This window comes from Numida meleagris, chromosome 5, assembly GCF_002078875.1.
Source record: "Numida meleagris isolate 19003 breed g44 Domestic line chromosome 5, NumMel1.0, whole genome shotgun sequence".
Lineage (NCBI taxonomy): Eukaryota > Metazoa > Chordata > Aves > Galliformes > Numididae > Numida > Numida meleagris.
Genome location: NC_034413.1, coordinates 38705019 through 38724852, shown reverse-complemented (window position 1 = coordinate 38724852; position 19834 = coordinate 38705019). Strand labels below are relative to the sequence as shown.

Here is a 19834-nt window from a genome sequence, read left to right as displayed (position 1 = left end):
TGGGTCCCCCGTCCCCTTTGTCACGGAATCGGGCCTAACGCCCATAAACCGTTGACAAACACTTTCTTCCTTTCGCACACTTGGCTATTTCTTGCTCTTTCAAGATGTTTCTCTTGCAAAAGATTCCTTTATTCAGTTGCTCTTCACTAACATTTTTCTGTTAAATCCATTTGGCAATTCCACTGGGTACCTTCTAGCTACTAATGTGAGGACTCTGTCCAGGGCATTCTTCCCTCCAGGGCTAGATTTGATTGCTTTTGGTAACCTCTGTGTCAGTCCTGTGTATTTTTACTGTACTTCATCAAACTGGAATCCTGTTTAAAAGGGTTTCCAATTTGTTAAGCAGAACAGCTGTGATGGAGAAGGTCAAACAGTCCTCCATGCACCAAAAGGTTCAGCTCATTTCACCCTTGTTTACAGCTTTGCAGGCTGAAGTGTGTGCAACACAGAGACACCCAGGCCCTGCAATTCATCCCCAGCTGACTGTAGGCACTTAGCTGAGGATCTTGAATTGTCTCATCACCCAAGTTCCCTGCTAGTCAAAGGAGAGCCACCTCTAAAGGACAGAGATTTGCCATTTCTTTTTATCAGTACACAGGGTTGTATGTTGAGACTTAACCAGTTCATCAGGCAGGCACGGGGAATATGCTTAAAACTTGTCAATGAAGAGCAAAGTGGAAAAAGATTCAGTGCAGCAGGCCAGCACTCCTTATTGCATAGCAAAAGGAGTACTGGCTACAGTGAATAAAATTAATACTAGCTTCCTCTAGGAACTGAGTTTAATCCAAACATATTTCAGAACTAGCAACACATGAGAAGGGAAGCCTACACTGTACCTATATGCAGTGAATTTAGTGTAAGGATGGGTCTAGGAAATGAGACCTTCAGAGGCTCGCAAACCTCTAGTCTTGGGCTAACATTGCAGGGGCAAAGAGCGAAAGCTTAAATTAAACACTGTGCTAATGCAGCTGTAGTGACTCGCAGCAATACTAATATAAAGGCAAGAGACTCAAGTGCAATACCTTGAGAGCTGAGGGAAGTATTAGTGAGCTGCTAGCTTTACAGTCATGCATAACAAAGGCAATAGAAATCAGAACAAGATCTAGAGTAGCAGCTTCAAAACTGTTTAGCTTTTTTGTCCATCTTATGCATGTCCTAAAACCAGCATAATCTGCTGCACATCAGTCTTCAGAGGGAGTACTATTTTGATTCTTTAGAAAGTCATCTACAACACTGTAGGTTAAAGATAATTCTATAGTTTGCTTTTTTAGTGTTTCTCACTTGACACCCATCCTAACCACAACTAGGACTGTGTCTTTCTGTGTTTGTATTGCTTGTGTCATGGCAGGTCCTCATCCTCACTCTGTAATTTTGGTAACTGTAGGCCACCTAATAAAACACTGATTTAGTAATTTATGTACAAAAAGTTGTGAAACTGAATTAAATTGACATGATGTTTTCCAGCCAGATAGAGAGCTGTAAAAGCTAAGAACCAAGCCATATGAAGTAATTTCTGACCTCACTGTTGAGAGACATCTAGGGTTGAATCCTCATTTGCTGTCTGATGGATTTTGCATATGAATCCCCCATCTATAGTTTATTTCAAAATGGTTTAAATGCATTCCTTGACTGAATGCGACTGTAAACAGCTGCGAAGCAGAATTCTTTCTGTTGTGTGTCCCCTCCATTCCTGTATTGATAAAATGAATAGGAAGGATTTAAGGATAATCTTTGATTAGTGTGAGAAGTCTGATCCCCAGTATCCCAGTACTGCAAACTCTGTAACTGGTCCTTAAGCTTTCAGCTGAAGAGTGTCACTGGCTTCTGCAGGAGCTTCATATGCATAAAACTGCTCGCTTCTTTGCAGAGCTGGGATCTGGCTAGCCAGGAGCTATACCTTCTATGCTATAGGAGTCTCTTCATTTGTTGATGGCATATAGCTGTCAGAACTGAAAGGAAAAAGGTATTTTAACACAACCGAGTTGTTCAGCACAACCTTCTTAATGAGGAAGCAAGGCAGAAGAGCATATCCATTGGAAACAATCTGATATTTAGGCAGAAGAAAATTATCCTGAGGGGATCTGGTCAGGTCAGCTGCACAAACATCTCATGAAAAGTGGCATCATATCCTTAATGAGAACAGATGGTCAGGAGCTGAGCTTATGCCACCTTTAGCAAAAGCCTTTCTTTTCAGTAGACGGCTGGAGTGCTTTGCTCAATGCAGAAGGTGAGCAGAGCGCCCTCTACTGAACTATTGGTAAATTAGTCTCAAGGTTTTTGTGGTCTTGGGACATTTGATGCTAGAAGTCATGTGGGCTTTCACAAATACAAGAAGAGAACCATGGTGTGGAAGGATCTTAGAGCACTTGTAATAACAAGTGCAGGATTCTTACTGGTGTTGACATCTTAGGTTTCTTTAGTAGATAAATAGAATTAAAGATGAGTGCTGCCCCAGTCCTGTCCTCCTTTCCTTTGCCAAAAAAAAGCTCACTATGGCATCAAAAAAAAGCTTGTAACATTCGTAGAGAGTCTTTTATTTATGAAATTGTATAATAAAATATTTTTACAAATAAAGTGTCTTGAGGTGACCATGCTGCTTATTGCAGCTCCATTCCAAAATATGTGATTATGGACATATATTATTAAACTTTGCACAAAGAGTGCTTCCTGTGATTGTGTATAAATGCAAACCAAGGCCTCAGGAAGATCATCTGCCACTCAGGGTCATACCTGGAATCAGAATCAAGTTTAGCTGACCATGGGTCTTCTGTGCCACTAGACCATGCTGACAGCAATGCCTGAGTCTGTCATGGGCAGCACAATGTCTCGCTCATTTTTTTTTTTCCCTGATGACAAAAATGTTACTCAAGGTCAATAATTCTAGGAGTCTCTAAACGTGTTTGTTTGTTTGTTTTTCTTTAAATGTGTGAATAATGTTTTCTGTGATGAATTGAACACCCTTTTCCTCTACAGTGCTCCTCCAATGAGACCTCTTGGAAGCATTTCTTTTATTAAGCTGATTAACCTCCATTTTTTCCTTGTGTTTGTCTCCTTGTCTTCTTTTGGGAGCTGCAGGATCTTACAGTGAAATGTAACGAGGAAGAAAAATCGCTAAGCACAGAAGCGTTTTCCAAGGTTTCACTGACCAACTTGCGTAGGCCAGCAGTTCCGGATCTCTCCACAGATCTGGGGATGAACATCTTCAAAAAGGTGAGTGGAGGAAAACTGTACTTTAATTTACCTATGATTCAGCACCTAAATGTCCCGGTAAGTAGCAGCTGAAGGTCTGCTTGGACTATGCATTCATGCTGTGTAGGAGATTGTCATCTTTTTTCATTGGGAGTAATTTAATCTGTTATTGTTTAGGTATTATGCGTGAATTGAAATCATATTACTGAAATCGTTATTCTAATAACTGTCCTGCTAAAACTGCACGTGGAGAGGATACTCAAACAGCATCCAGATTTTTAAGTACTGGTGCTCGCTGTAGGTCCAGCTAAGTCAGTAAAGTTGTTTTTTTGTTGTTGTTGTTTTTTTTAACGTAATGAAGTTCTGGGTTTGCACCCATCCAAGATACTTAGCAGAGTTTTGTGGATTCTGCAAATTTACCTCTCATATCTGAGCATGTTGTACAGTTATTCAAGGGCATCCATCCCAGACTGTGGTAAAACTGAGTTCCTTAAAATTCTCATATGGTCCTTGAGTGTAGATAGTTCCTTTCAGGATGAATGACCAAGACAAAAAGCTCAGCTCATAAGGTTGCAGTTGGGCCACATACCTGATTTAATTTTTCCCCCCCAGGTAGAACTTAAATGCCTTAGGGCCTTTACCTGCTCTCATCTTTGCACTTCTTCCTCCTGCAGTTTAAAAGCCGCAAAGAGGACAGAGAGCGTGAGCGCAAAGGGTCAATTCCTTTCCACCATACTGGGAAGAAGCGTCAACGGAGAATGGGGATGCCCTTCCTTCTCCATGAGGACCATTTGGATGTTTCGCCCACTCGGAGCACTTTTTCATTTGGCAGTTTTTCTGGCATTGGAGAGGACCGCCGTGGCATTGAGAGAGGAGGATGGCAAACCACTATACTGGGTGAGACACTGTTGCCTCTGCCCCACGTTCTGTATCATTCCCGTCCTGAACATTTAGAGAACAGCAGAGGCTTTTTGTTTCTTCTTCTGTCCTATTACAATCTTACATGCTTTGTTCCGTTTTCAGAAACATCTGTTTGCAGAAGTGGCAACTGTGCTGGCAGCAAACCTTGAATGACTTATAGTTCACTTTTTCTCCAAAAACTGTCATATAATGTAATAATAGCTAGTGTAGCAACCTATAGTCATGGCTGTACCACTTGAATACACATTAAGCTCCATTATCCAACTGCAGCTTAAAATAAATTCAAGGAATGGTTACATCCTTTTCTTCTCTGGAGAAATCTCTGGAGAAGCAGCAATATGGTCATTAGAAGCGTAGAAAAAAAACCTAACAATTTTCCTCGAGTGAATGTTGGATATAAAATAAATAGAGTATTGCTTCAGATAGTTAAGCTTACCCTGTCTTTGTATTACAAAGATGCATTGTTTAAATGTTGGTTCCTTCAAGCTTCCAAGTTCACAGAACAGACCCTAGGCATGGCTTCTTTTTCACAAAATTCTGATGTCATATATTTTCATTCTCACATCCTTTCCTGAAGATGACAGACAGCATTCTGATATTATTAAGCCAATCTTTACTTCAGTGAACCCCCACAAGATATCCTATTTTCATTTGTTTTGCTACACTTCACAGGGTCCTGGAAGGCCATGGCTTCTGACTCCAACCTTTCCATTTCTATCTTCTGCTACTGTCTCTTAGAACCTCCGAGAAGCTCTCAGATGAGTAAACCTAATATCGAATTCTTCTCTTCACCCTAGGAAAGTTCACCAGACGGGGGAGCTCTGACACAGCAACGGAAATGGAAAGCCTGAGCGCTAGGCATTCACACTCTCACCACACTCTTGTCTCTGATCTGCCAGACCACTCAAACAGCCATGGAGAGAACACAGTCAAAGAAGGTAAATTTAACACATCAAGAAAAATTTCATTGAAATATGATCTCCAGGAAGCTGAGGAAGTGTTACTGTTTCCATGTATAAGTGTATGAGTAGATGTTTTTTCCTGTTTTTGTTCTGTGTATAAATATTTTCTAAGCCTTTCATGTTTATCTTGTGCACTTTATAATAAATATATATTTATATAGGTAGCCATTAGCAGGGAGAAGAAAGAGTTTGTGTTGTGTTTTTTTGTTTGTTTTGTTTTTGTTTTCTGTTATTGTTCTGGTGCGGTTTTTTTTGGACTCTTTTTTTTGCCTTTACAGTACACAGCACAGAAATTTGGGCAGAAACTTGGTATTGCTTTGCTAGTTTTCTGGGAACTTTTTGATACTTAGTGCCTCATCTCAGTCCTCAGTTGTGCTGAAAATTCCACTTTTTTCTTAATTTCTCCTAATTCAAAATAGAAGCCAGGCTTTGAAATTTGCTCCATCTCCCTGGAGCCCATCTGTCTTGGAGCCCTCTGCAGAAATAGCAATGCCAGTATGACCACTATGAGAGCACCCCTGTTGGGATGAAGTCTGCTCCATAAGAAAGAGTCTTTCTGTTGGCAGGACAACTCCACCTTTGTTAAACAACATTAGCCACACAGAGGAAAGTTCTTTTCTGTCAGCAGAGCTGTCTGCGCCAGAGGGCTTTGCTGGCACTATTCCTGCTGCCTAAATACAGCAAATTTTTCTCCCTCCTTTGCAGTGCTACTAGCAAAACCTGGCCATAGAGATCAGGCCTCAGCTGTGGTAAATGCAACCTTAAACATTCATGAGGGAAGAGGATATCACGCACTCCATGGAGCAGGGCACAATCTGTCTGCATAAGCTGTCAGGGAGCATACCAAGAAGGATACTCCCATTTTTATGTGCTGTAGCCTTGGGAGCTTCCAAAGATCCATGCGTTTTAGTACAGAAATTCTGAAAGTCGGATAGACAATGGATTTGCATCAGCTCTAGTTTAGTATGGACACATCTCCTTTATCCCTGCTCTGTGAGTCTGGGCAAAATTCTGCTCCTGGATCAGTTTTGTGCAGTCTATATACATGACCTACATTTATACTGTAGGAGAGTAATCCCACACACTACACCAGCTTTCTAGCCAAATATTTTCTAAAAAGTAGCCATATATAATGCTTGTTACACTGGTTGTACCATATACAGTGCTTGTTGTGCTGGCTGTACCTAAGGTACAATTGTGCTGCAACTATATGAGTAATAGGACAAATTGAACTATTTTCAGTGGAAGTTTCTGACTTTGAACGAAGCGTTCTGTAGTTGAAGGATAAGTACAAATATCACCTAGTATTTCTCTTGTGGCCAACTATATCCAAGCATCTTCTGACTGACACTAAAAATCAGAGATAAAGAATTAGTTATGTCCTATGTAGGGACCTTGGTGTGCTGATGGACAGTTGGCTGAATATGAGCCAGCAGTGTGCCCAGGTGGCCAAGAAGGCCAGTGGCATCCTGGCTTGTATCAGGAATGGTGTGGTGAGCAGGACTAGGGAAGTCATCCTGCCCCTGTACTCGGCATTGGTGAGGCCTCACCTCAAGTACTGAGTTCAGTTTTGGGTGCCTCAGTGCAGAAAGGACATTGAGGTGCTGGAGCAGGTCCAAAGAAGGGCAACAAGGCTTGTGAAGGGCTTGGATAATATGCCCTTTGAGGAGAGACTAAAGGAACTGGGGGTGTTTAGTCTGGGGAAGAGGAGACTGAGGGGAGGAGACCTCATTGCTCTCTTCAAATACCTGAAAGGTGATTGCAGTGAGAGCGGGGCTGGTCTATTCTCAGTGGTGACAGGTGACAGGACAAGGGGAAATGGCCTCAAGTTGTGCCAGGGGAGGTTTAGGTTGGATGTCAGGAAAAACTTCTTTACAGAAAGGGTTGTTAAGCACTGGAACAGGCTCCCTAGGGAGGTGTTTGAGTCACCATCCCTGAATGTGATTAAAAACCGTTTGGATGTGGTGCTCGGGGACATGATTTAGTGGTGGGTTGTTAGAGCAGTATGGATAGGTTGCGGTTGGACTTGATGATCTTGAAGGTCCTTTCCAACCTGAGCAATTCTATGATTCTGTGATGCTGAAGAGGAGTCATGGACACACCTGCTACAGGCATCCCTGGATATAAATGAAGAGTCCTTAGTTCTTCTCCTCTGCCTCTGAGTTCCATCCAGCAGTCAGCTCTGTCAGTGATAATGAAATAAAGGTTTAGCACAGAAAAAAGGTATTTTATGTAGATTTTGGATATGGATTTTTGTTGACCATTTCAAAATAAAATAAGCAAAATCTCAGTGAAACAGAAAATAGTTACTCTTGGGTAGTCCTCAAACTTGGTAACTCAGGAATGAAGTTTCCTAATTCCATACTTTCTATGTTGTCATCTTCAGCATGCATATGTCTGTGATTGCCATTGAAAAGTCACACTTGCCATCAAGTAATCCTGTCACATTAGGTACAGCAGCTACTTCCTGTACTGATCGTTAACCAATTTTTAGCCAATTTGAAGCACTACCATTGGCCTTAGAACATTTCTCTTAATAAAAACTGCTCGTTCAGTGCTGGCAGGGTTGCACAGGCTGCGGAGACATGTAGTCACCACTCTGACAAGTTGTTGTTTGCAAAATGTACCCAGTCCATTGCTGAGTCAGTTCTTGAAGATTCCTACTAGCTTTATTATTTTATTATTTAGAACACTTTAAGTAGCCTTAGGCAGAAGTTTGTTGTTATTCCATAGCACTGTTACCATACTGTCTTGAAGAAGATGGTCCAGTCGGTGCTGTGGGACACATGATTTTGCTACACTATCAGGTGTACAGACCTATTTACAAAGCGCTAAGCATAGGAAATTACTCATACTGCGTGCTGGAGTTCAGCATGAGCATTTAATGAAAATTAGCCTGTGTTGCCATAATGCTGTCACTGCCTGAGCTAGCCAATTTTAAATTATGCTAGCTATGTCACAATGTCCTTTTTCTGGGTACTGTGAACTTAGATGCCACATTACCTTTCTCATCAGCCAGTTTTACATGTTGGTGATGTACTATTGCAGGTAGTGCTAGGTTTTATTGTTTGGGGTTTGTTTTTTTTTCTCAACTGGTGTGATGAAATCTTTCAAGTCAGTCTGACTAAGAAAGCTATTTTAAATTGATGTTGCTAACCTACCTTCACTCTAGTATTCAGCTGCAGAGTGCTTATTCTTTTCCTTGCTGTGGTGTTCCTGCTTCTGAAACCAGGCACTGGACCACTACAGGGAGCAAAGCTAGCCAAAATTTAATCCTCATTTTGGATCAAGTTTAAATTGGTTGGACTCCATGGTTTTAACTGCCCTGTAGGTTCAGATCAATTTATGCTGCCATGGAACTATACTGCTAGAGCAATCTTGGGTTCTAATTTGCAGTAGCTTAAAGGATGAAATTAACTTGCACCCATTAGAGGAATTAGGAACCTATCTTGTCTTTCAGCATTGCAAATTGCATTAAGAGCTGCACCCGTCCTGTAAACAAGCACAGCCTTAGTTTGCCATTTTCTAAATCTGGAGATGAAAATTCACAGGTAGCCATTTTCTTCCCTGCAGTGCGGTCCCAGATCTCTACCATCACTGTGGCCACCTTCAACACTACCCTGGCTTCATTCAATGTGGGCTATGCCGATTTCTTCAGTGAGCACATGAGGAAGCTTTGCAATCAGGTGCCCATCCCTGAGATGCCCCATGAGCCTCTTGCGTGTGCCAACCTCCCGCGGAGCCTGACAGACTCATGCATCAATTACAGTTGCTTGGAGGATACGGATCACATTGATGGAACCAACAACTTTGTCCACAAGAACGGCATGCTGGATCTCTCGGTAATTGGCAAGAAATGAGGAAAGCCAGGTCCCTCTTCTGTCAATATAGTGGTACCATTGAGATCAGGGTTTTGATGGGCTTTTCCTCCACCTCTTTATATGACTTCTCTCAGCAGTACATAAAGGTCAGTCAGATACATTTGTGCATATCATAAAAGTCTCCTTTGAGATACTGCAACTCCTATTACTCCTTCCAAGGAGTGCATGTGCACGTGTAATGCACACATCAAATCTTAAGTGATATTATTTAATTACTGTGTTCCTGGAGCATGCACTGAATTCCCTATAAAACAGCGTAAAACTGAACAGCACCTTGATGGCACCTTGAAACTCACCTTTGCTTCATTCCTCTTAATGACTTGACAGCACCTGCTGCACTGAAGCAGTGTTCTCAGGCTCACAGATGTCATCTCATGGTTTCCTTTTCTGCCTGACTGTGCCCAACCTGTGGTTTCTTCTTTTACACCTAGTTTATAGGCTCTTGGGATTGAGGGTTGTGTTATTCATTCTGAGTTTGTACTGTGCCTGCTATAATGAATCTTTGGTCTATGACTAGAATTTCCAGGCACCGAATAGTACCAGGAGAGAAAATTAGTCTAATTTTAAATATGATGTTTGCTTCTACCAGGTAGTCCTGAAGGCTGTTTACTTGGTCCTGAACCATGACATTAGCTCCAGGATTTGTGATGTGGCACTGAACATTGTGGAGTGCTTGCTTCAGCTTGGAGTGGTGCCATGTGTAGAGAAAGTCCGGAGGAAGAGTGAGAACAAAGAAAATGAAGCCCCTGAAAAGAGACCAAGTGAAGGATCCTTCCAACTCAAAGCTTCTGGAGGTTCAGCTTGTGGATTTGGGCCTCCTCCAGTCAGTGGAGCTGGAGATGGAGGAGAAGAAGGAGGCGGTGGAAGTGGTGGAGGAGGAAGTGATGGAGGTGGTGGAGGAGGAGGGCCATATGAAAAGAATGACAAAAAACAAGAAAAGGTATGTTTTGCTTCTCATTGTATCACTCTGTGATGTACTGTAATATCTGTTAAGACAAAGTATGCATGTGTATGCAATTGCCCTTGTTTTCCTTCATTTTTCTTTGCACAAATTTATTTGTTTTGTTCTGGTACTCACTAAAGTTCTGCTGAGGAAACACGATTGGGAACTCAAGCTGTAACTTCTCCAAAAGCAGTTTGTGAGTCTTACTTGGACATTTTCAATATCCTATCAAAATGCAAAGCAATCATTATTTCTTTATAAGGTTTATTATGTGTAGCTTATAAGGAAAACCAAAATTCGGTGTTTGAGAGCAGCTTGTTTTCTGTGATAACCAGAAATCATAAATTTTTCAATATTGCTATGAGAATTGGCAGAGAAGGTCTGTTGCTGGCCTCCAAAATTGCAACTTGTGGTAGTATAATACTAAAGATATTTTAAAAATATGGTTGCTTTTCTGCCCAAGCAAGCCAGCTCTCTGTTTTCAGGCAGAATTTTTTGAAGTAAATGCTGAATGATACTTACAGCATTGTGTTAGTGGGCTTTGCGTTTTTAACATAGCTTTTTAAGTGGAGTTTAAAGGGAGGAGGCTGGAGCTCTAACTTGAAAAATAATTGCAATACACATTTTAAGAGTTACAACTGTGTAACAGAGTGTCTGAAGGGAGAAATAGGCTACAGTTTGTTGAAAGTAAAATGCTAACAAAATGCCAGTGGTTTTGCCAAGGTTTTACACCAACTTTCTCTCTGTGACTCAGGATGAAGGTCCATCAATCAGCACCCATAGGCTGGCACTCACAATGCTTATCAAAATTGTGAAGTCCTTGGGTTGTGCCTATGGTTGTGGAGAAGGACACCGAGGGCTCTCTGGAGATCGCCTGAGACACCAGGTATTCCGGGAGAATGTAAGAAAACTAAAGCTCATTAAAATGTCCCCCTTGTACTTTTGACATCAGCTGCTGAGATTGCTGTCTGCCCCCTCTGTAGCTTTTTTTGTATTGAGTACAATTGTGTTTCTCTTCGTCTGAGCACACAGACTGTGTTGCAGCCCAGCTGTAGCAGATTTTCAACTTTCATGTTACCTTCCAGACCCTGGGGCTTGCTAAGAGTACATCTGAGGCCCAGGGTACATTTCAGCACCTAATGCAAAGGTTGTGTGAAAAGTCACAAATAGATTGGAGCAAAGCCCCACGTGTGCTGGTGTAAGTCACTTTTTACACTGATGGAACTCCAACAGAGTTTGCTGTTTAGAAGAGGTGAAGCTATTTTGGGTTGCATATCTAAATTCTGAAGTCTAAGTAGCTATGTCCACCTTTCTGAACGATAATTACAACTGGTTGCTGCTGGGCTGCTTCATCAGCTCCTGATAGTTGAAGTGGACTGTGCTTGCAGGCATGTTCTTGTACCGCAAGAAAGTAGAAGACATGTGCCCTGTTGAAGGGCAGGGTGGTTCATTACTGTTGATTCCTTATACTTCAGAGTCTGCTCAGGCTGAAGTATTGGAAAGTGCCCAGGATGTAACCCAGACATTTGATTTCAACCAGAAGAATTTGACTCTGTGAAATCAGTCCAATGCCCCGTCAAATGGGAGCCTTCCAGAGGTTCTCTCCAGCACATACTTCTTTGCCTTCTGTGCTTGCAGCAGATAGCATATTTGATGACTGTAATGAGAATTTACTGTGCCCCCATCCATAGTGGGCATGGGAGCCAGGTGTTTCTCCATGCCTTTGGTTAGCCTCAGCCATGCCAGCAGAGCTATAATTTGATGCTGGAATCTGAGCTAGATGGCTCCGAGATGGATTGACTGCCTCTGTATCAATCACCATTATTCTGTTAGTTAGCTAGACCCCTGGGTACTAAGCAGACTGCAGCATTAATGTTAGTTGTGGACACAGTGGGACTCTATGGGGTAAGAGAATCCCAGCGGTAATGGTAGAAAGATTCTGTACAGAGCGCTGGTTGAAAATATGCTATATTCAGCAAAATGTCAGTTAGGCTTTTACACTGTGTTGGGAGTTGAGCCTGTGAAACATTTAGTCCAGGGCATGACATTATACGTAAATGAATACGCCTCTTGGAGCGCAAGTTCCCACCAGGCTCATTGAACTGAGGTCCTTATGGGAAGAGATAGCTACATGTCTAAATCTGCAGCTCCCTCTGTGCGTTTGTCTAGTCAGACTGCTTTGCATGCACCGTTTGTGTTGGCTGCATGCACAATTCATGTCTGAGTTACTGGAAAAAACCCTTTTGTAGGTAGCAGAAGAGTTGATGCTCCCTGTAAGAGCTGTTATTTCAGACTCACTAATACCAGCCTGCTTGGAGTCTCGGTGGGATGGGTACTTTTCTGATAAGAAATTGACAACTAATAGCTTTTAAATAAGAATCTAATCATATAAATTGATCACTGGGTGCAGGTGAACTGGCTTGGGTCTGAGCCATCAGCTGAAAATCAGATGCTTGAATCTAAGAAATTATTTCAAGGCAGTAAACCTTGACGGAGGTGGTACGTTCCTACTTCATTCATGCTCAGTGAGATTTTACCTTTGGGGGAAGAGGTGGGACTCAGGCCTTCAGACGTGGCTGAGAATGACTTCAGCACCACCTCCAAACAGTGGTACCCATAAAGGTCCACTCTCCCGTTGTGCTGAATTTCTTGTTTGCTTCAGGGGTGAACCTGTGTTCTGTTACAGAACCTAAACCTTCTGGCTCCTGGTGAAGGTTACTTTAGACAGGAAAGCAGAGCATTGACTAAGAGCAAAAGAGGACCACAGAATACCCAGCTGATATCAGCAAAACTCAAACACGTAATTTGGTGTGATTTGATTTGATGGATGTCGTTGCAGGCTCAGAACTGCCTCACAAAGCTGTACAAACTGGATAGGATGCAGTTCCGCCAGACCATGAGGGATTATGTGAACAGAGATTCTCTTAATAATGTGGTGGATTTCCTTCATGCTTTACTGGGATTCTGCATGGAGCCAGTCACAGACAGTGAGTATGGCTGGCATCAGAAGTTCTTAATTGAATATTCCTAAACTGTACCATCAGATAGAAGCCATGCCTTTTTCTTTCCCTTAAAATAAGTAAATAAATAAAAAGTGAATTTCTATCCTCAAAACATACAGATTATACTCTTAGCAAGCGCAGGTCAGCAGAGTTCAAACTCATCTGATTTTACGTAATGATCGCATGTAGTGATCATGCAGCACCCAGTGCACCTGAAATTGAAGGCTTCTCTTTTGATTCATCCTACCTGTTGTTCATGGTTCTTCAAAGAAAATATTTTCATTCAGCTATGCCTCAGGGTAGAGGTTTTCTGCTTCATGGCATGAGCAGGCACCAGCTGAAATGGCCTGTTTAATCTGGGGTTTATTCTGAGTGGAGATAGAATTGAGCATTAAAACCCTCTGTGGTGCCTCAGGTGAAGCAGGAAATAGCAAGAACAGATTGAATAAACAAGAATATAAACACAGAGATGTGCATACTTACAATACAAGTGTGTGTTTATGTACATTTAATTTTTCTTCTTTTTTTTAGGAAAATTATTCCAGATGCTAATAGAATGACTGGACATTCCTGCTTGGTCACTGCATGTGACAGCAATTAACAGTCACTGTTTACAGAATAGAAATAGGTGTTCCCTAGTATTTAGGGTATCTGTCTGCTTTATTAGACTCTCTCTGATCTCAGGCATTGCAGAGACTGCATCAAAAAAAGAGTAGCAGGCTTTTATGAAAAAGATGCTCACAGGAAGTTTCCTCAACATTCACCAATTATTACCACGCTTTGAAGAATGGCAGCTCATGCAGCTTTTGAAAAGTCTTTCCTTTCACCTAATAAAACTGGGATATTTCTTGCGTTATGAATGAGTAATGCTTTTTTGAATCTTTGACAGCTTGTTTTTCTTTTGCATCTTGCAAGAACAGCATTCCTCTAGTTCAAAAGATTTTCTTCTCCTGAATATTGTCACCTTTCAGTTTAATCAAGCATCGCTTATTCTTTAAAATAATAAATAGAAAAGCTAGAAGTACTGTTCAAATTTTATGTCTTATTTTATACATTTTTAAGTGAGAGATGTAGATAAACAGAAGCCAGACTCGCCCTAATCTTTTTGATCCTTTTTCATACTACAACTATTTCTGGGAAAATGGCATCCTTTTCATTTGTTTCCCCCTCCCTCGCCAAATTTTTTGTGAGGCGGGATTGCCAGAACTGAGCATGAGATTTTAGGTGAGGTATCTGAATACTGTAACATGTGTCTTTAAGCTATCTTTTTAAAATCGTTCTAAACAAGAGTGTTTTCTTGTACTTCAATTTCACAGATAAAGCCGGATTTGGGAATAACTTTACCACAGTGGACAAGTCTACAGCACAGAGCGTAGAAGGTATTATTGTGAGCGCCATGTTCAAGTCATTGATCACTCGCTGTGCTTCTACTACACATGAGCTGCACAGTCCGGAAAACCTTGTAAGTACTTGATTTCATATTCACAAAGGTGCTTTTTCTCTTGGGTGTGACCAGCAAGGCTTAACAGAATGAATGAATTCGGTTAAGTCAGATACCATGAACATTTTTTGCTTGAAAGCTAGCTATGCAGTTCCTACCTGGGAATTTTCTGAATAATGCAATATATTTCAGGAAAGTTCACAAATTGAAAACCAGGTCTTATAACCCTTAACCTCCATCCTCTTACCCTCGGGAGGTACAGGTGACTTGTCACGTCACAGCTATGTATGAATGTTCAAAACTAAAAAGAGCCTTAAGTGTAGGAGTTGGCTGGGGAATGAGTCATTCCTCTCGCTTCCCATGATGTGGAGCTCTAAAATAATTAAGAAAAATCCCAATACACCCACTGGTTTTGAAGCAAAACATGCAAGGTTTTTATGCTTTCCTCTCCACCCCATCATGTTGGCTTTTTCATGCCTTTTAAGATTATGGGCTAGATAAATGGGATAAAACAGGCTTTAAGTCATCTCTGCAGCTTTCTCATCTAGCCTCTGATACCTCTACATTCACTTTAGGCCACTGCAGAGCATCTTCTATAACAACAATGATCCTTGCTGTCCTTCTTCCAAGCGCTCCAAATGGCACCTTTTTCAGCTTTTGATCTCAGCTGGAAAACACAAACCTTGTGCACCAAGAGTAGGTCAGACATCAGAGGAAGTAATGACCTCCTGAAGGACCTTAGAAACTATTGATTCTCACTGCTTCTTCACAACCTGCAGACTGATTTTTCTTTACATGATGTCTTGCTACCCAGGGCTTGTACTGTGATATCCGTCAGCTTGTTCAGTTTATCAAGGAGGCTCATGGGAATGTCTTTCGGAGAGTGGCGCTCAGTGCCCTCTTGGACAGCGCTGAAAAATTAATACCAGGAAAAAAAACAGAGGAAACAGAGCAAGAGCTGAAATCTTCTGGGAGCAAAAGGTTGGTGTCTGGGAGGAAAAATGTGAATGACTGATATGAATATGGCTGTGTGACTATATGCGCTGAACACAAATGTAGAAAGTCCATGGGCTTGTGTGCTTTATCTTCATGTTAGTTCTTGGTGTACAGAATTGCACTGTGGCAGCAGCCTCCTTTAAAATTTAATGAGCTGAAACAATCATAGATTTGCAGCAAAATATGTTAAACCTTTCCAACGGGAGTCTAAAGGAAGCAGAAGAATGGAAACACTGGAAGAGGAAAAGCTAAAAAAAAAAGTGAAAAAACATAGTGCAAGTCCTACAGCGCCGTATGGATATAGTTTTTAATGTATGTCACATCCTGTGGGAGATGAGTGTTATTTATCTGACAGGTAAACCTTGGTATGCAAAACAAGTCCCAGAAGAAATATAATCCTGACATGCTTCTTCATCAAGAAGAAATGTGCTTTGAGGCTTGCTGGGAAGAAGGATTAAGAAAGTTGAAAAGCTCCTAAAAACCTTGGCTTTGCTTCTCGAGACTATTGCGTTTTTCAAAAATGATATATAGAAAGAGGTAATAAGTTAGTAAATTGAGAGTGCATCTCAAAAGCTGTTTGGTTGTTCCGCAGCACTGATTTCCTTGTCATGTAGCTATGTGATGAGCATGAGATGAGCCATCCATTCACGGTATCTGATGATTTACATTGTCTGTATAGATCTGAGATGGGAAGCGTCATCATTGACAAAGGTCCGGCATCAGCTGCACCCGATGAATGTCGCAGTTACATCTCAAGCCGCCCAATGCAAACTCCAGAACAGTAAGTGAACATTATTTCACTATGTTATTGCTGGCAGCTTCTGTCTGGGGTTAGTACAAACAGGGAGAACATTTAAGAGTTATCCCCCTGAATGGTGCAACAAATGTGTTGGAGGTCTGAGGAGCTGTTGCTAACATCAAGGCAATGCCTATTTTCAGTCCTGCCAACTGAAATCAGGCTGATTTTCATGGGTAACCACCAGAGATTGTTTAAAGACACCACAGTGTCAAACTTGTCAATATTGCTTACTATCATAGCCTTGAATATGGCGGTAAGTCCTCAGAGCTGTCCTCGCAGCTGTTCTTGATGCTTTGTTTGTACTTCTGGGGCGTGGCTATATTTATTTTCAAATTATAAGTTGTTGCTCCTTTTACTGCCCCCCAAGAACTCATCTTGGCCCTGTAGTCTCCTAAAATTGTTTCATTTCCCTTAACAGTAGAGGTGCTTTACTAGTTTTCTTAATGAGTGAACCAACCTGCTGTTAGGCCTTGCACATTTGAAGCTTCTGTTGTCCAAAGAACTCTGAAATGTAGTATTGAAGTGTAAATTTAATCAATACTCTTAAGAACTTCAGAAAGTTTTGTGAATGGCTACTGGTCTCCTGAGTTAACTTTGGACAAGTCGTTTAACTTCTCTGTGCCTTGAATACCTATCTGTCTTGCTAAAGTGTTTTGAGGTGCACAAGTGCCAGAGCTCTATATTACATTTCTCCTGCGTTAACTAAGCCTGCAAAGTCTCTCCTTTGCTGAGACTGCAAGGATAACAGAAAGCCTTTGATTGCTATGAAGAAGTGAAGCAAGCTGTTCTACTGTGGGCCCTGCCACAGCCATAAGAGATTGCAAGAGTATAGCAAAATATGTTGCTCCCATTCCACATTGCAGTAAGTTAATAAGAACTGAGACTGTGTAGTAGGATCACAAATGGCTATCATGATGTTCTAAAGCTGTTCCAGTACACATGCTAGTAGAAAGCACCAGTGTAGTCTTGTTGATAAAAGTCATTTTGACGTATAGAAGATGATGTGCTTTTCACTTGTGCAAAGAAAAAATTGGAAGGACCTATTCTGCAGGCAAACTCTTCAGAGTAGAAAAGATAGTTATTTTGTACCTTGAACAATATTGAACATGTTGTTAAATTTGATTATGTCCCACTGAGGAAAGTACGTTTGGAATTCAAAATGTAACAACCCCAAAGAATAGAGAGGTCAGTGCGGGGCTGCTGGAAGGAGGCCTCATTTTCCTGAGCATCCAGACTTAACTGAAGTTCACTTCATGTTTTTCATCTTTTTTTTTTTTTTTTTTTTCCAGTGATGAGCAAAACCAAGGTGCTGTTCTAGGACGCAAGGACTTCTGGCGAAAGATGTTCAAATCACAGAGTGCAGCAAGTGATACCAGTAGTCAGTCTGAGCAGGACACATCTGAATGCACCACTGCTCACTCTGGGAACACTACAGACAGACGCTCCCGTTCCCGTTCTCGACGAATCTCCCTTCGAAAGAAACTCAAACTCCCCATAGGTAAATGTATGTCTATTCCTATTCTATATACATACTGCATGTGCAGGGAAATGCAGATAGATATATCTCTTTTAAAACATATTTTATCATAGTTCTTTATTGTCCAAGTATACCTGATATTCTCCCCAGAGAAGCTGGGAAATGCTGCTTTCTCCATTTTATAGGTGGAGAGCTAAGGCAAAGGGAAACGTAAGCAATTTACCAAAGGTAACAGAATATTTGTGGCAAAACAGATCTCCAAAGTAGCAGGCTAATATCTTAATTTCTCAAACATTCTTCCTCTCTGTAAAAGAGAAATAACCGAATAGTATTTAGATAGATAAAGCATGCATCATTCACACGTCTCAAGACCTAGCCTTGCATGGTAGTTAATGCATGTAACATGACATAATTGCTTTCTCCTTACCTCCAGTTTTACCATACCCTGGCATGGCCATTTCAGAGAAATATGCAGCGATTGCTAATAAATAGGTTCTATTTGGAAACATTTTCAGAACTGTTCTGAATAGCTTAATCTGCAACAGGGAACTGGCTGAAGCGCTCTTCCCTCTCTGGCCTGGCTGATGGGGTGGAAGATCTCCTAGATATCAGCTCTGTTGACCGTTTGTCTTTCATCAGACAAAGTTCCAAGGTAAGTGCTTTGGACTCCATTTCAGAGAGCTTGCAAGGACAGGTTCTGACTTGTTTTGCCTGCCCAAGGAAACACTGTAATCAACGTTGGCATTGCAGCCCAACATGACCAACTCAGTGACAGAAATCTAGAGTAGATAACATGGCAATTTGGTACTTGATTTTTGCGAAGTAAGGCAGTCTAACTTTTAGATGGCAATCCACTTCATAGATTAATTCATAGATATTTGTGCCAGGTGCCAAGAGTCCTCAGAGTAAGGACCAAGAGAAAAGTATTTGTCCTGGCAGTAGGTGTTACAGCGCTTGTGGATTCCTGAAAGCAAGGAAGTCTTTTATTTTTTTTCCCCACTCTCTTTACTCCTACCTGTTCTTCAGTCCTTGCACAGTAGAAAAAGCTAGCTTCTATATAATAGTGTGTGTGTTTGATCTTCTACCAGCCAATTACTTCCTTCCCTCTGTGAAAAAACTTGGTGGAGCTGCACTATTTGCAATTCCATCCATGTTGCAGGACTTCCAAATCCTGTCTGTCCCTAAATGCTGATGTGTTGCCTTCTGCAACAGTTGTAGCATGTTGTCTCCTCCAGCTCCATAAGAGCCTTTTTATAGAAAACAGCAGGTTTCCCTCTTACCTTTAAATAAAAATGGTGTAGATTGGAGACAAGCTATACTTGGGCACCAGTGATACCTTTCTATTTTAATGTATTGTCTAATCTGTCCGGTACTGTATAATACTGGAAAAACACTGAGGAGAAGCTTTAATGAAGCCCTGTCAGTATCTGGTGAAGAGTGAAGTGTATGTTGTTGAGAACAGTGTGTGTTGTTGTCAAGGTGCTTGGGAGATATAACTGAAACAGTAACAAAGTGCAGAATGTGGTTTTGGTAAAGGAGGATAAGGCAGCGAGGTGTTAGGACCTTGTCGGAGAGAATGCTGGAGCCTGATCCTCTGCTCGAGGGACATGATAGTGGTGGCTGTGGTGTGTGAGTAGCTGCCTGTAGTCTCTGTTCTGGGATGTGAAGAAGACTAGGTTAAACATCTGTTGTACTTGTCTGCCTGTCCTTGTTCATGGAGAAAGAAATGCAGATCCTGTAAATACACTTAAGGTTTGACTGTTAGTCACATTTCTCTGTACTTCCTTTGTTCCTTTACAGCCTTTGTGAAAGACCAATCATTTAAGCAGAAAGATTAAAAGATTTAAGTTCTTCAGCATATGTAAGTCTGTGCAGACCCGCTCGTGTTGCTATGGTGATTCACTGTGCCACAGCACTTCCACAGATGCTTTATGTCTAAGCAAGGAAGATTGAGAGATAGTAGCATGGCACAACCAAACCTGCCCTCTGTCTTTGCACAGGTGAAGTTTACCAGTGCAGTGAAGCTGTCAGAAGGAGGGGGGCCAGGAGGTGGCCTGGACAACGGGCGAGATGAAGAGGAGAATTTCTTCAAGCGTCTTGGTAAATGGCGCACCTGCCGAAGACACCCATCCAAGCTTCATCACACAGAAGAAAAAGATGGTTAGAAATCAGGGTTCTCGTCTCCTTTTTTTCTTTCTTTTCATTTTCTTTTTAAATCTTCTT

The 19834-nt window shown here is 41.5% G+C and overlaps 1 protein-coding gene across 1 annotated transcript in view; it reads left to right on the top strand.

Moving 5' to 3' along the window:
• Positions 1–19834, top strand: part of UNC80 (unc-80 homolog, NALCN channel complex subunit) — a 134154-nt gene that overhangs the window by 29720 nt on the left and 84600 nt on the right. The window contains exons 11-23 of the mRNA XM_021398329.1: positions 3076–3210; positions 3864–4086; positions 4908–5048; positions 8646–8914; positions 9543–9893; positions 10651–10797; positions 12736–12883; positions 14215–14360; positions 15154–15320; positions 16015–16116; positions 17424–17638; positions 18157–18263; positions 19612–19771. Coding sequence (XP_021254004.1) covers positions 3076–3210; positions 3864–4086; positions 4908–5048; positions 8646–8914; positions 9543–9893; positions 10651–10797; positions 12736–12883; positions 14215–14360; positions 15154–15320; positions 16015–16116; positions 17424–17638; positions 18157–18263; positions 19612–19771 — 2311 coding nt within the window. The remainder of the gene's footprint in view (positions 1–3075; positions 3211–3863; positions 4087–4907; positions 5049–8645; positions 8915–9542; positions 9894–10650; positions 10798–12735; positions 12884–14214; positions 14361–15153; positions 15321–16014; positions 16117–17423; positions 17639–18156; positions 18264–19611; positions 19772–19834) is intronic.